The 16,364-nt window shown below is 42.8% G+C and overlaps 1 protein-coding gene across 1 annotated transcript in view; it reads left to right on the forward strand.

Moving 5' to 3' along the window:
* SORL1 (sortilin related receptor 1) overlaps positions 1-16,066 on the forward strand; it is a 102,802-nt gene extending 86,736 nt beyond the window's left edge. Inside the window, exons 42-49 of the mRNA XM_089683814.1 lie at positions 698-882; positions 2,898-3,017; positions 5,905-6,069; positions 6,176-6,350; positions 8,165-8,271; positions 8,530-8,722; positions 10,801-11,013; positions 13,555-16,066. Coding sequence (XP_089539940.1) covers positions 698-882; positions 2,898-3,017; positions 5,905-6,069; positions 6,176-6,350; positions 8,165-8,271; positions 8,530-8,722; positions 10,801-11,013; positions 13,555-13,622 — 1,226 coding nt within the window. The 3' untranslated portion in view covers positions 13,623-16,066. The remainder of the gene's footprint in view (positions 1-697; positions 883-2,897; positions 3,018-5,904; positions 6,070-6,175; positions 6,351-8,164; positions 8,272-8,529; positions 8,723-10,800; positions 11,014-13,554) is intronic.
* Positions 16,067-16,364: the final 298 nt, after the last annotated feature.

The following is a 16,364-nucleotide window of genomic DNA, read 5'->3' on the forward strand; positions in this document are numbered from 1 at the left end:
AATATTCTACTAGTAATGGCGGTGATCAGTGACTTTTAGCGGGACTGCGGCGGACATTCTGACACTGGGGGGGAACTAATTTGGTGTTAGTGACACCAATAAAGTGATCAGTGCTAAAAAAAAAAAAAAAAAAGCACTGACACTGTACTAATGGCACTGGGCAGGAAGGGGTTAATGTAAGGGGCGATCAAACGGTTAACTATGTGCTGGGAGTGTTTTACTAGGGGGCGGGGGTGTGTGCTTTACTGTAAGCACACTGATCAGGATGGTTGTGCTGTCCTCAACACTTTCAGCCCATAATTTCCTGATAGGCCCCGAATGCGTTCACTTCTGTTCTTGCTTTGTTTCTTTTAGTATAGATTATATAGATAGATTGATTGAAGATTTCTAAATTTTGACGAGTGTGTTACAGCCCTTGCTCAGCAGAAGTCAGTCATTTGATCGCCTTCTGTCGAAGGACCATGCTGGAAAACTTTTGTTGATCAGCGGTTGCTGCCTCTGAGCAGTGTATTGGGCCAGCGGCAGGTGCTGCTGTCAGAATATAATATCCCTGCTGGGGCGATTCCTCCATTCACCTAGTTTGTGTGGATGCAAGAATCGAGCTGGAAAAAGTCTGGACATCTTTTAGTCCAAGATGTTTGTATTTCTTACATGAGAGGCATAAGCCTGTAACCTCTGCTCATCTTTATCCATTTAGTGGGCAACCTAACTGCGCAGACGGAATACGAGATCTCAGCCTGGTCCAAGTCTGAGTTTGGAGAGAGCACTGTGGCCTTTGAGCATTTCAACACTACCGGCATCAAACCGTCGGCGCCAAGTCTTAAGGCGAAAGCGACCAATCAGACAGCAGTGGAATGTAGTTGGGTTGGCGTGAAGAACGTGGTATGGACACTTCTCTTGTGTATTTCCCTTTATTTATTGAATGAGACTCCAACTCCATTTTAGTTTTGTATAGACTGTCCCCGCTGGAGAGATTTTCCCACTTTCTGTATAATAATTGAAGCACATGATAACGTTTTCTCTGGCCTTTTGTTGATGACTCTCAGGGAGTGTCTACTATCCTCTACCTTTCTACTGTGCTTTTTATCCGTGCCATTTATGCTCTAGCTGACCTCTTTTCATGGTATTGGGAGAGCTGTTTTCTGGATGAAACTGAACCCTGTGCAGACAGCATTGCAGAGTGCGCCTATTGATACAAATTCAATAAAGGGAAAACCTTTAATAGCTTTAGTAGCTGGATAACTCTGCTGTGTAGCAGTTTTCCCATTGTACTTGGCACCTGCTCCCCCTTCCTATATCATTGCTGCAGGTCTATATATACCAGCACTGCTGTTTTTGTTTCCATGCCATCTTTCACTTGGCCATTTGAGGTCACAGCATTATAAAAGGGCACGTTCTGTAAATGGCCAAGTGTAAATGTAAGAACAATACCATTGCTGGTGTCATATCCAGCAGTATTGTCCTGGGGGGGTACATCAGAAGCTGCAGCTCTGGGTTCATTAATGAGTGAATTGTTAATGCAAACTGTGTAAGTACCTAGATTTGATTTGGTATCTGGTTTTTTTTTTTTTTTTTTTTTGCAATACCTGTACAGAGGAGCTTAGACTATGGGTGGGGGAAGCAGCATGAAGGACCTAATAAGTTGTGCTGCAGTGAATATGTGCTAACAAGACACCATGCTGATAGAAGGAAAAAGCACTGTGATCGAGCAATGAGCTCTTCAACATGCTGCTTCCCCTTTCACTGTCCAGGCTGTGGGAGGGATAAGTCCTGTAAGTGTAACTGAACTGCAGCAGAGAAAAATCGGGGTCCCCTGCCATGCTATTCAAGGTTGTGCTGTGTGCAAAGCTGTGTAAATCTCAGAACTGGATAATAGAAATCGCTAGATCTGGTCTCCCCGGACCCTGCGTTCGCTAGATCTGGTCTCCCCGGACCCTGCGTTCGCTAGATCTGGTCTCCCCGGACCCTGCGTTCGCTAGATCTGGTCTCCCCGGACCCTGCGTTCGCTAGATCTGGTCTCCCCGGACCCTGCGTTCGCTAGATCTGGTCTCCCCGGACCCTGCGTTCGCTAGATCTGGTCTCCCCGGACCCTGCGTTCGCTAGATCTGGTCTCCCCGGACCCTGCGTTCGCTAGATCTGGTCTCCCCGGACCCTGCGTTCGCTAGATCTGGTCTCCCCGGACCCTGCGTTCGCTAGATCTGGTCTCCCACAGTGCACACAACATGGAAATGCAAATATTTTTATATATATAAACTGCCAAATACCTTTTCTCATCAACAGTTAAACAGTCTTGTAACTTCTATCAGTGTCCAGCAGAGCACGTGTTAAAACTGGCAGGAGGGGTTTTCATTCTGTTCTAGGAGGCTGCAGGACCCCTGACCTCTGTCTGGACAGTGCTGATTGGCCCTGTGCTGATCACATGCTCTCTCAAAAGGGGATAAAAAAACCTCTAGCAATACACACCAAACTTGGCAAGTGCAGAGTGACTCCACAGGATATGCCTTATCAGGAGATAAGAGGGGGACACTGGAATAAGGGGAGGATCAGAGAAGTCAGGATCAAACATCCTTTTTACACAATGCAGAGGATTAACCCCTTAGGTTCCACAGTGAGTATAACGAGCACTGATTTTACTGTTGTGGGTTTAGTAACACTTTAATTCATGCTGAAATTGCTTACAATAATATTGTCTGTAAGACCACTTTAGCATGACGTAAAGCACCATAAAGTGCTCCTAAGTGTTAATGTTTAAAAAGAGCAAGTCAATCTTTGTGAATCATAATGTTCTGTCCCAGTCAAATAATACAATACATGTCTAGGATTGGGGGGGGCACAGTGATTGGTGAATTTTGTGGTCATGGTTGTTGTGTAACATTATGTATCTTCGCCATATGTAGACCTATGGATTGTTCTATGCCACATCCTTCCTCGAGCTGTACCGTAACCCTGAGAACATCACGACAACACTACACAACGTGACAGTCCTCGTGAACAGAGACGAGCAGTACTTGTTCCTGGTAAGGGGTTTTGTGTCACTGAAAGAGCAGTTCATTAATCTGCCTCTGCTGATCGGTCACTTTATAATGGAATGTTTTCAATTGTTTGTGGCTCAGAAAGGAGGAAAGATGCACAAAAATATTTACTTACCCTGTGATCTTAGGGTGAGCTCTACCACGACTCATTCTTAGGGACGTGGGAGTGCCAAAAGTGCCAAGTGCTGGATAAAACCTCAATAATTTATCCTCAACCGCTCTCCTCTGATTGCAAGCACAGACTCTAACACCGTGATGACATCACATCCAGAAGCCACGCCCTACGTACACCCCTGGAAGACCTCAAAAGACAAAACGAGTATAGTGCTTGGCTTCTGGACATGACGTCATCGCAGTGTATGTAGCCACGGCCCAAGTATGTGTCATCTAGCGGTGTTTTCCAGGGGTGTACATAGGCCGTGGCTTTTGGACGTGACGTCACCATGGCGTTTGAGTCTGTGCTTGCAGCCAGAGGAGAGAGGCTGAAGCCGGCCTCTTTTATGGTGGTGGATTGGATCAGGAGTACAGACTGGATTCGGATCTTCTTTTGTACACTTTTTGGACAAGACACACTTTACTGAATTGGCACTTATGAACTTTTCTGATTTGATACTTTTAAATTTTTTTTTTTTTGTCTGAATTGGTACTTATGAACTTTTCTGAATTGGTACTTTTAATTTTTTTTTTTTTTTGTCTGAATTGGCACTTATGAACTTTTGAGTGCTTTGTGAAACATTTTATAGACTTATAAAAAAAACTTATAAAATATGCGTTCTGAGGGTATATACACAGCACTTGTCACTTTATTTTGAGCACGTCACTTTTGTTACGTTGTATAAACACAGGAATATTATAGGAATCCAGGAATATCACACGGACTCATGGGGAATGATCACCCACGATAAACCTTGAGAGGGAAATTTTAGTAATTTTTATCTTCGATGTTTAAATCCTAAAGTAATTTTTGACTTCTTGTACTACATTTTTCCATATTGTTGCATGCTGTAATCTGTAGATCCTCCCACTAGTGGCTGTCTGTGTTTTCACTATTACCCAGCCTACCTGATCAGCAACTGCTGAGATGAAATCACAAAAAGGGTCATCTCATACCTGACAAGAATTGTACTGAGAGACCGGCTTAATGATGCAGTGATTGGATTACACTTTTCAGAGTCTGAGGCTGCATATAAAATGAGCAGTCTGCCCCATGTACTTGGAAAATTACAGATCGTAAACAGAAACGAGATTTTTTTGGTACTTACCATAAAATCTTTTTCCTTTGAGTTCATTGAAGGACACAGCCACTCCTCAGATGGATGAGGTTTGATATCGGTTATATTGTATTGATATACAGGAGCAGGACGCTCGGTGCAATTAAACTAAAAGCACATCGAATAAAAATCTTTGTCGATTGGAATTAAAAGTTCCAAAGAAAAAGTGGAGAAAAATGAGCATGTTCTACTCCTGAGGGGATGGTAAAAAAAACAAAAAAAAAACCTTTTCTCATTGCTGCAGATGGCAAGTTCGGCCACCTCCAGAAGGCCGCCCCCCTGGGTCTGCTTTTAGTTTAGTTGCAGCTAGCATCCTTCACCTGTAGGTAGCAATATCAAACCCCAGCCATCTGAGGAATGGCTCTGTCCTTCAAGGAAAGGAAGAGAAATAGGCTTTTCAAAAGATTAAAGTGATTGTAAAGGTTTAATGTAAATGTTATTTTAGAAAAAAAATAAAAAATAAAACATGTCATACTTACAATGATTTTTCACAGAGCAGCACTGATCGTCCTCTTCGGGGGTCCCCCACTGGTGCTTTTGGCTCCTCTTTTTTTGAGTGCTCCCATAGTTGGCCGCTTGCTATGGGGCACTCATGCAGGCTCGATACCCAGTTGCACTGCGTATCTGTTGACACACACGGTGCCACTTAGCCCCGCCCCCTGCTCTCTACTCACAGGATTTGATTAACAGCAGGAACCAATGGGTAATGCTGCTGCTGAGATCCCTGTGAGAAGCAGGGAGAGAAGAGCAGCACTGCAGGAGATGGGCATAGAAGAGCAGCACTGCAGGAGATGGGCACAGGAGAGCAGCACTGCAGCAGATGGGCAGTGCTGGATTGAGATCAGGCTCAGGTAAGTATTGTAGAAGGGGCTGGGGGGAACGGACAGGGAAAGGTTTGTTACCTTGAATGTAGAGAATGCAGGAAGGTAACAAAGACCGGTTTAGCACAAATATTAAACTGTTTAAAAAAAATAAAAACAATACTGATAAGAGTACATTTATGGCACCAGCTCTGTGCCCTGATGAAGTGACTCCCTTGTACCAGATGTGAAAAAAACCAGGTGAAGATGGAAGCGCCCCAGCATTGACCATGCAGTGCTGGAGGGCATCCATTGACGGGAAAGTCTTTTCAGAATGCACTTGTTTGACATGCATATTATGGCATAAACGTGCAAAGGGGCCTTGTTAAAACATTTTTTCAGTTAACACCTCTTGAAGAATATTTACATTCCATGACCAATCCCCTCCCCCCAAATTGGTGACAAAGAAAAAGTCTAATCCACATTGATGCCTGGGTGATGTAGACACTTATTGGCTGTCCGGCGGTTGGATGCTCGGGCTCTATAAACCTGCTCCGCACAGTGACATTACAAATAGGGGACGGTTTGGCGTGGGCGCAGACTACAGAACTGGATCTTCACGTTTCATATCTGGAAGTGGTTCTGGCGAAGGACATGGATGGCAAATTCAAGCGAAGAAAAACCTTTTCAGGGGGGCTTTTTATTTTTGTGGGATGGGGACTTTGTGTATACCTGGAGATGGACATTAAATAGAATCCTTCAGTTCTCTCACCAGATTCTCGTGCTTTTGTCGTGTTTCAGGTCCGCGTTATGTACCCTTATCGGGGCCCCCCATCCAATTATGTTGTGGTCAAAATGATTCCCGATAACAGATTACCTCCCCGTGACCTGCATGCCGTGTTCACAGACAAAGCATTTGTTATAATGAAGTGGGAGTCTCCATATGATTCGCCAGACAGTGAACTGGTGAGTTGGTACACCTCTTCTCTTATCAATAATAGGCTTTCACTTGAATCTTTTAAAAGCTGCCCTGTAAGCTCATAAGATCTAATCACACTTCTGTCTTTTGTAGTCCTACATTGTGTCTGTAAAGGATCTGATCACGAAGACAGAAAAGAGCTACAAAGTGATTACTCAGAACAGCACGATAGAGTACAGGATCGGAAATCTGGAGCCAGGCGGCAAATACAACTTTATCGTTCAACTGCGGAACATGAGCAAAGAAGCCAGCATTAAAGTGAACACAGGTGAGACTACAACTTCCAGGACATGTGACACAGCACTGGGTGCAGGTAAAATCATGACACCCATATCATGTGGTGCACTAGTCAACACGTGAGGTTACAACGTCCAGGTCATGTGACACAGGGTTCACATGATGCACCACTAAGCACAGTTGAGACCATAAAACCTAGATCATGTGACCGTTGTAAGTACAGGTGCGATTAACCGTACTGAACTTAACCACTTTCCTGCTGCCCTGTAGCAGAAGTACTGCAAAACCATGTGTGTGTATGTATGTATATGTGTGTATGTATGTGTGTGTGTGTGTATATGTGTGTGTGTATATATATATATATATATATATATATATATATATATATATATATATATATATATATACATATACATATATATATACATATATATACATACATACATACATACATACATACATACATACATACATACATACATACATACATACATCACACACTTCCGGGTAGGGGGTGCACTTGTCTATCCGTGCCGCTATTGGCAGCTAGGGATATCAATCACCGGGTCCCAGCTGGCACTCTGTGATCATTGGGTAAAGCTGACGGGAGAGGCCTGTGTTTGTAAACAATACAGGTCTCTCTCCTGTCAGCATGGATATGCTGTTTATCTCTCTGCACAGCATGCTTCCCTAGTAAGGCACAGCACACAGTAAACACACACAGCACACAGTTAACCTGTTTATCTCCCCAGATGTTAACACTTTCCTGCCCAGTGTGATTAGTACAGTGTCAGTACTTTTTATTAGCACTGATCACTGTATTAGTGGCAGTTAGTTCCCACCCAGTGTCAGAATGCACCTTGCAGTCCCGCTATAAGTCGCTGATCGCCACCATTACTAGTATAAAAAAATTAAAATTCCAGTATATATACCGCCATTTTGTAGACGCTATAACTTTCATGTAAACCAATTAATTTACACGTATTGTATTTTTTTTTTTTTTAGCAAAGATATGTAGCGGAATACATTTTGGCCTAAATTTATGAAGCAATTTGATTTATACTGGATTTGTTTTATAGCAAAAAGTGTTTTTTTATATATATATATATTTCAAAATTGTCAGTCTTTTTTTGTTTATAGCGCAACAAATAAACTGCAGAGGTGATCAAATGCCACTGAAATCTCTATTTATGGGAAATACAATGACATAAATTTTTATGTACAGCGTGCAGTTGTCAAAGTAACGCAAAGGAGTATTGCACAAAATGGCCTGGTCAGGAAGGAGGATAAATCCTCTGGAGGGCAAGTGGTTAAGCCCCTGACACCCTGGTCACATGGCCCAGTGGTGAACATGACATGTGTCACATGATACACTACTGAGCACAGGTGAGGCTATGACATCTGGGACATGTGACACAGCATGGAGCGTAGGTATACCCATGATACCCAGATCACATGATGCACTACTGATCACAGGTAGGGTTATGTCACTGACACAGCACTGAGTGCAGGTAAGCCCATAACACTCAGGTCACGTGATGCACTGTCTAGCACAAGTGACATCATAAAACCCAAGTCACGCGACAGTTTTAAGTGCATGTAAGTCCTGACACCATGGTCATGTAAGTCTTAAGTCCGAGTGAAGCTATTACACTCTCAGTAGTGAGCTCAGTCACATAACCTAGTAAGGAAGATGATCCATAAAATCTGGGTCATGTGATTCCAAACACTGAACAAATCTTACCACTTGGCTGTAATCTTAAGTACAGTTTCTATTATATGAAATAATACTGAATATTCTCTGGAGGATGAGAGTCCCTTAATGGCTCTAATTTTTATATGCAGTTCCTCTCCTGGCGCCAGAAGGTCTGAAACTTGTCTATGAGAGAGATCACATTCTGCTGTTCTGGAAGAGCCTGGCCCTGCGAGAAAAATTCTTTAATGAGTCCAGAGTGAGTATAGCTTTTTAGTTGTCATCCTACCCAGTTCATCAGATTAGTAGACCTAGCCATTAAGAGTCTCTGTAGTGTGCACATGGCCTGTAATTCTTTGCTTGCAGTCAATGAAGCAGCAGAAGGGTACGAACTACTGTAAGGGTCAGCAATCCAGCCCATGGCTTTGCACTGCATTGTCTTTTCAGACCTACAACAGTTGAAGAAAAGTCTTAGAATTCAGGAATTCGTTATTTTATACTTCCTCCTCTCTTCCAGGGCTATGACATTCACATGTACGAGAGCTCTAGTAATGTATCCACTTACCTCGGAAACACTAGTGAAAACTACTTCCGAATCTCCAACCTGAAGGCGGGCCACAACTACACCTTCACTGTTCAGGCACGATGTCTGTATGGCGGTCAGCTCTGCGGAGAGCCAGCATTGCTCCTCTTCGACCAGCTCAGGACTGGTAGGTCTTTAACAAAAGAAAAATATTCCTGCGCCAATACAAAATAAGTGAATCACCCTTCTAAATGGCTGCTGTGCAAAAAATGTGTGAAAACACAAACAGTAAAATATATAGATAAACAGCGCAAAATAGACCTAAATACAAATATTAATCACAAAATGTAAATGTCATATTAATTAGTGCATTCTTATATAAAAAAATCTTCAGGAAAAAACACCATAAAGTCCCTTGTGATGAAAACTGAGGATTCCAAAGATATTTATCGCCTTCCACCTATCACCCATGCACACAAACATCAAATACACTCACCAGATTTTGGTGAGTGAAAAGCCTTTAGGATTTTGGGGAATCCTAAACCCTCTTTTCATCAGCTCAATGATAGCCTGCCCCTCCAAGTTAAGATCTTCTTTCAGGTCCTCACCGTGGCTTCCTAGTTTGCTCCACCATATCATCAAAGAGAAAACTTGCATAGTGTAATATTGCCAGATCAATATTGTACCAAAAGACAAAATCCAGGCCACTCACATTTCAATAGCTTGTAAAAGACACATTTATTAAGCCCATGACAGCCTGATGAGAACCAGCCACATAATCCAGGATTCCCACACCAATGTAGCCAGAGCAGAGAACCAGCCTAGATCACACAAAATGGCCGCTGGAACGCACCGCTCGGCGTGCGCTTCACTCACCGGAAGTGACGTCAGACGTATGGCGAATAGACCGGAATTGTGTCAACGCGTTTCGGCCCTCCCATCGGGCGTTCTCAAGCATTCTCTCTTTGATATAAATATGCACTAATTAATATGGGACATTTACATTTTGTGTATTAATATTTGTATTTAGGTCTATTTTGCGCTGTTTATCTATATATGGTAGGTCTTTAGCCCATCGGGAGCACTGGTCTTTTTAGGGTAAGATGTCAACAGCACATACACAAGCTTGTCTTCAACCACAAGGCTTCTTGTATGCACAATAACTTAGAAAAGCAATGTTTCGGAACCACGAAAGGGGCCCTTCACATCCCTGATGAAGGCTACCTGCATGGTTCCAAAACATTACATATCTACAGTTGTTAAACGTTTTGCATACACCGGCAGAGATCGTTTTTTGGCATGATCAGTTATATTTTCAATAACATTTCACGGCCTTTTATTTAGGGATAGTGATCATATGAAGCCATTTATTATCAAATAGTTTGGGGGATTTTATTTTATTATTTAAAAAAAAGCCAAATAGCTCTGATCCAAGTTTACATAACTTGGAATGTTACTGCAAAGGGACAGCGCTACACATATGAGAAGGAGTCCATATATGGAAAAAAATCACACATAAATTACAGTCCTGATACAAATGTCAGTCCACTCCAAAATCCTGTTACAATCAGTCCACTTCAGGTGTATCAATTAAAGCTCAATATAGTATCACCTTATGAATCCCCACCACCTTCTGCCTGTCACCTGGTAGTTTAGACCTACTACTCTGAGAATGCCTTTAACCCTTTTATCCCTGGTTTATGGGGATCTCTCTTCCTGGTAGGTGGCTCTTCTCTTCCTCTCACAGGACCTGTGGGAATTTGTGAGGTCAGGGTGGTGGAGGAGAGGACCTGCCTCACAATCAGTGTTTCAATTCATCCTAATTTAATTCAGTAGGGTTGAGGTCAGGGCTCTCTGCAGGACACTTGAGTTCCTCCACACCAGACTGGTCAAACCATGTCTATATTGAGCTGACTTTGTACACAGGGGAACATGCTGGAACAGAAAGGGTCTTCCCCAAACTGTTACCACAAGGTTGGAAGTGCACAATTGTCTAAAGTCTTTTACATGCCATAGTGTTAACAGTACCCCTCACTGGAAAAACCTGAATTTTAATCATTTGGAGGGGTGATTGTAAAGTTTTGGACATATAGCCGATAACTCAATCATTTATCCGTTTTCGATTGCTCTGGTCAGTGGGGGACAAGTGACATTGTTGAGGTAGAAGATCTTTGACTGTTTGATTCTTAAGAATTGATGACACATTTTTTGTACTTCACATAACCGGATAATTTAAGGACACTTTTTCATTTTTTTTCTTGTTAGGTATTGACCCCCAGCCCTCCACCGGTGTCCATACCACGGATGTCGCTGCTGTAGTTGTCCCAGTTCTGTTCTTGTTGCTCGTGGCTACTGGCTGTGGGTTTGTCATACTGTATATGCGGCACAGGCGACTGCAGAACAGCTTTACAGCATTTGCTAACAGTCACTACAGTTCACGTTTGGGGGCTGCCATCTTCTCCTCTGGGGATGATATAGGTAAGGGGAACTCCAATACCACTTAAGGTGGCCCTAATCAAAATTGTGAAAGTTATTTTTGTTTTATGTCTGCAGAATATACTGATAGTTTCATTAGTTTAAAAGGTTAATAAGCTATTTTGCTTCTTAGGTGAAAATAAGCCAATTAAATGTAATTTATGGGTAAGGCTACGTTCACAATAGTGTTGTATGCAGGCGGCAGAGAGGCGTTTGGGAAGCGTTTTTACCGCTTCCCAAACGCCTCTGCCAATTCTGCACATTGCAGCACATGGTGCTGTTCTAATGGGAGCGTTAGCGTCGCAGCGCGGCAAAACGGATGCCTCTGGTCGAGTCAGGACCTAGCCTATGTGCCGCTCCGCAAACGCCCGGCCGGCGTTTGCGGTGCGGTTGCGGGGCCTTTGCGGAGCGGTAACACCATTCAAACTTCATTATAGGCGTTTGTGGGGCGTTTTTAACGCTCGGCAAACGCCTAGTAACCGCGCATGTGGTGTTTGCGGAGCGTTGAACGCTCCGCAAATGCCAGACCAACACTTGCCAAACGCTATAGGGGCATTTGGCAAGCGTTGGTAAAACAGCTAAGTGTGAACGAGCCCTAACTTTTCTAGACTTTAGGTGCTTACTGATGATAATTTAAAGCAAACCTCCCCCTTCTGTCTTTTTCGGGGAACCCTTCCCACATTTCCTGGACTTGCGCCAAGGACAAGAATGGTGTATGTAGTAGCCCACAGCCTCCTGGGATACCCACATTACTCATCCCAGGTGACATTGAGGCACTTTCTTGTACATGTGCCACAGTTTGTCAGGGGGCTAGCTGCAGGAACCGGAAGATAGCTGACCCCTGATCAAGTCAGAGAAGATGATGGCAGCGTGGGATTGGGTGTAAAGCAGAAAACCGTAATTCAAAACACAGCTGGATTGATGAACGTGTGAGTATATTTTTCTTAGTCGTACATCACCGGGCACTTCACCTGAAAGTGACAACATAACTCAAGTAGTCATAAAATATGAATGGACACTGGTCAAAAAAACCCCTCCAGTGAAGGCTCAATTTTTGCTAGTGATGGATGTGCCTGCGTGAAGATTCTTTCCAGTGGGCGTTAGTCTTTTTTGCCTTCCCTAGGAGCGGTGTGCAGAATATGCTGTGAAAGCAAAGGCTTCATTCAGATTGGCCACCTAAAGGTGGGAATACACGATTAGAAAATCGACTGATCGGTCATCTGATGACCGAGAGGCATTTGTTCGTTGGTCAAAATCGTGGCCCACATTAACCAATTTTTAAAAAATCGTTCATCAGGCAATATGTAGTGTTGACGTCTTCCGTACAAGTGGAAGTGATGCGGTGTGCATGTGACCTTGTAGCCACGCCCTTCCGGCCAGAACCAGCGATATACACAACAATGACCAGCAATGAGTATAATATAGATTATTACATGACCTATATACATCAATAGTGATACATAAAATATAATCTGGCCTAATGAGATCATGAAACCAGAATTGTGCAATCTACTTTTAACATTTGGATTTTTTGTTCGTGTTTACGAAGATTCCTCGGACATAAACATCCGGGTCATCTTATGTTTCTGCTCATGTGTGATAGCGCTTGATAGATTTTTTTTCATACAACTGTCATACCACCACATGAAAAATGTTGATTCGCATACGAACGATGATTTTCTAAGAGAAAATCGTTTGATCAGTGGTTCCACGAACATTTTCATACAATTTTTTTTATCGTGTGTGTGGGGCATAAGGCCAAGAGGGAAGGTACTTGAACCCTGCATGTAAGAGCAGAGACCACATGTAATAATGCTGTTTAGCACTAGATTCTGCAAGCATCAATTTCTGGGCTGCCCAGAATCCGGTGACCTTGCTGGAGCTCACCATAAGGGGTGAAATGTGGGCCTCTGGCCTTGCAGCCAGTATTGGTGGGTGCCTTTGTCTTTGGAACATGTGGCTGTCCCCCTATGCTCCCTTGTGTTTGGTACTATGGCTACAAGTGCTGGAGCGATACACCACCATACTGGTGTTCCAAATGTGGGGACTGGGTATGGCATACATGTACTATTGTCAAAGTGTGTGTCTGCGTACGTGCCATTTTGGGTTTCCCAAATGCTTGGCACAGCTGAACAGTGCAAATCTTGTGAGATGACTGAAGCACAGTGCAGGATCATCTTCTTGCAAGGTATGGGCTACTGAACACTGTCTGTGATCTGACCTGAAGGAAGATGATGTCACCCACACTGTGGGAGGAAAGGGGAGTATATTATCTGCCCCCTACACTTTTTTTTTTGTTTTGTTTTGTTTTTTCCCCTGGCATATTCATTTAGTGTTTAGGGGGACATCTTTAAAAAAAAAACATTGAAACACACCTATCATGTCAGTGATTGAGGTCTGTTTTATTTTTTTCTCCCCTCCTTGCTGTCACCTTCTGTAATCTATTTAAAGTTAATGATTTTGTGGGCTTCTGTTTAATGCCGCTGCTGCCAGGGAGGGTACTGACAGTGTCATGATGACCTAAAATACTCTGTCTTATTTCAGGTGAAGACGATGACGATGCACCGATGATCACTGGCTTTTCAGATGATGTTCCGATGGTCATAGCATGAAATTGCGCTCTTCTCTTTAGATTTAAACCAAATGGTGTAAATACTTCTTCTCCCAGGAATTTGTGGGATTGGTTCCTTGTTTTATTATTTTTATTTTAAAAGATGCACTTTGAGTTGCAATATCTTATTTTTATATGGGCCAAAAAATATGAACTTTGTAATTACTCAACTGTGAAATGCAAAACGTGTTTTAATAACCAAATACTGATGGTCCCTGAATGGATGTTTTAACCCCTTTTGGCCCTGAGATTCACCTCTTCTTTCTCTCTCCCCTATGCAGGGACGTCTTGCCCCCACCCATTTTCCGTAAATGCAGTGATTGCAATCAGGCATTGCGGTCTTGTTTAGGGGTCACGATTAAAATGCGAGACCCTTGTACAGATGATCCTAAGGTGCCTTACTGACTTCTCAGAGATTCTGGGTACTGGAGACCGCACAGTGAGATGCTGAGGGTTTCAAACGGCATTGTTTTGCAGCTTAGATCCGCGGGTTCCCCTTTGACATTTGGCTGCAGCGCTAAGGGGATGTTAGTATTTTAGGACTGAATTCGCTGGCCGTTCATCCATGTTTCTGTGATTCACCAGTCAAAGCCCATTTCTTTTTTTTTTTTAATTCACAAAGACCCACACTGTGTTTCACTGTCTTCTGCATGGACTCGTTGGTACAGAGGAAATGTTGAATAGTGCATTTTCCCTATTGCATAATTAAAGATAGGTGGCAAAATCTGTACCATTTTTAGGTACAAACAAAAAAATACCCTTCGAGTGGAGCCTCCCCACACTTCAAGGGTGTAATACCCGTACTCCTCACTCCAGCAAGATTCTGGTGCCCTACTTCTTTCTGACATTCTGAGTTGTGAACGGCTTCTTACTGTCCTACAATACAAGATTATGTGTCCTGCATTGTACTTGATGACAGGGTGCCATCAACAGCTAACGAGGAGGTGGTTTGGTCAGTGTACTTGTAAGCATGTTGGAGTGAGGAATAATTACAGCTTATTCCTCTACCCCTATGCTTAACAATCATTTAACCCTTGCATTTTATGGGGCGGGGGCTCCCACTCGCTTTTTTTTTTTTTTTTAATTTCCCTTGCCTGGAGTGGGGCATTAGTCTTGCCTTACCGCTATTTTATCCTTTTTGTATTTGGTTTGAGGCTCTATTACAAGCTTTGCAGCAGTTTTTCGCTCCTGCTGTTAGTGAGGGTTGCAGCGGATCCCATAGGGAGCCTGTTGCCTGTACCCAAATGGCTGATGTACAGTTATGTTTGGGTGTTTTATTGGCCAGTGTGCCAGTTACAACACTTCCCCCTCTCAGTATGCTCTATTTACGTCTCTGTACTGCGCCTAAAGCCTATGGAGATCTCTGTATTGCTGGCCACACACTTAGCAATTTCCAGTCCGTTTCAACGAATTTTTGAGCTACCCAAAATCACAAATTTAGTAAATGCAGAAACTGAAATGGCAGAAAACCAATCTGCAACCCACAAGTTTGATTGAGTGCCATAACTCAAGCTGAAACTGGCAAACCAATAAGATGGCCACGTTAATACATTTTTTTTATTAGAGACTTAATTGACAACTTTTTTCCCCTTGCTTTTGATTGACTTCGAACGCAAACTGATTTTTCAGCTGGGGCAATTTCGATCCCATCTCTTTGCGGATTATTAAACCCACCATTTTATGTTTAATTGCTGTGCAATTTCGACACTGACAAATTGCCAGGCGTATGACCAACTTGCGCCATTTTTTTATCCTTGATGTAACTAGGAAATTCTGCTGAGTGAGTTCTCCAAAAGTGCCATTTCCACAGGGATAAATGGTACCCTTTATATAAACTGTGGTGCAATATAATAAGCAGGACAGGCCAACCCACCTGAAAAATACTTGCCAGAAAGCATACAAAATATATAGGGAATGCAGCACAATGCTTTAGAAAACACTCTTGCAAGTGCAGAAGTGTAAAATGGTTCCTGTTGGCTTTTCTTGTAAAAAAATTTATGAAAAAAAATTTGCCCAACAGGATGACTTAGTCACTTGCTTACCTTCAACGGTACAATCTTTGCATTGGTACGGAGTACCTAGGTTTGCACGAAGTGCAAAGTGCCAAGTATTTCTGCTATAAAAGCAATTAACTCATGGCGGGAGATTCTTGGTGGCATTATCCTGCCGTTCTTTTCTGAAATCCTCTGGATCTGCATGCATGTTATATACATGATCCTCCCACCAGCAGGGGGCAAAGGTGTGAGTACGAGCCCTTGAGAGGGGACGGATGTTATGAAATGTCACCCCCCGCATTGCACTCTTGTTTTGTAGCTCCGTCCCGGGAAATATTATTATTTTAGCAGAATGTTGCCTGTGGTGTATATTTTTTTTAAACTTTTTTTTCATGTAATCACAAATGTCAGGATTGTCTTTGTATATAAAGAATGTATTTTGTTTTTTTAATTATTCTGTATGTGACATGATCCATGTTGTCTGCACTTTTATTCAGCTTCCTTCTGTGTGAAGTTATGAGGTGTAAGTGTAAATATCAACTACAAGCTGGGGTACCTGTAATTAAAGAGGACCTGTCACTTTGGACATATCTTACCTAACATTTGATGCAAGTTGTGACCTAAGAGTTGAGCTCGGCATCCTTTTCCGCATATCTTTGTTCTGCATTAGAACTTAGATTGTCTCCCTCCTTGTTCTCCGCTGTCTGGCAAAAGTCAACAGTAGATCCTGGCAAGGCATTGGCAGCCTA

The sequence above is a fragment of the Staurois parvus genome, unplaced genomic scaffold (assembly GCF_062004578.1).
Source record: "Staurois parvus isolate SC_StPar_1 unplaced genomic scaffold, SC_StPar_1.0 ptg000322l, whole genome shotgun sequence".
NCBI lineage: Eukaryota > Metazoa > Chordata > Amphibia > Anura > Ranidae > Staurois > Staurois parvus.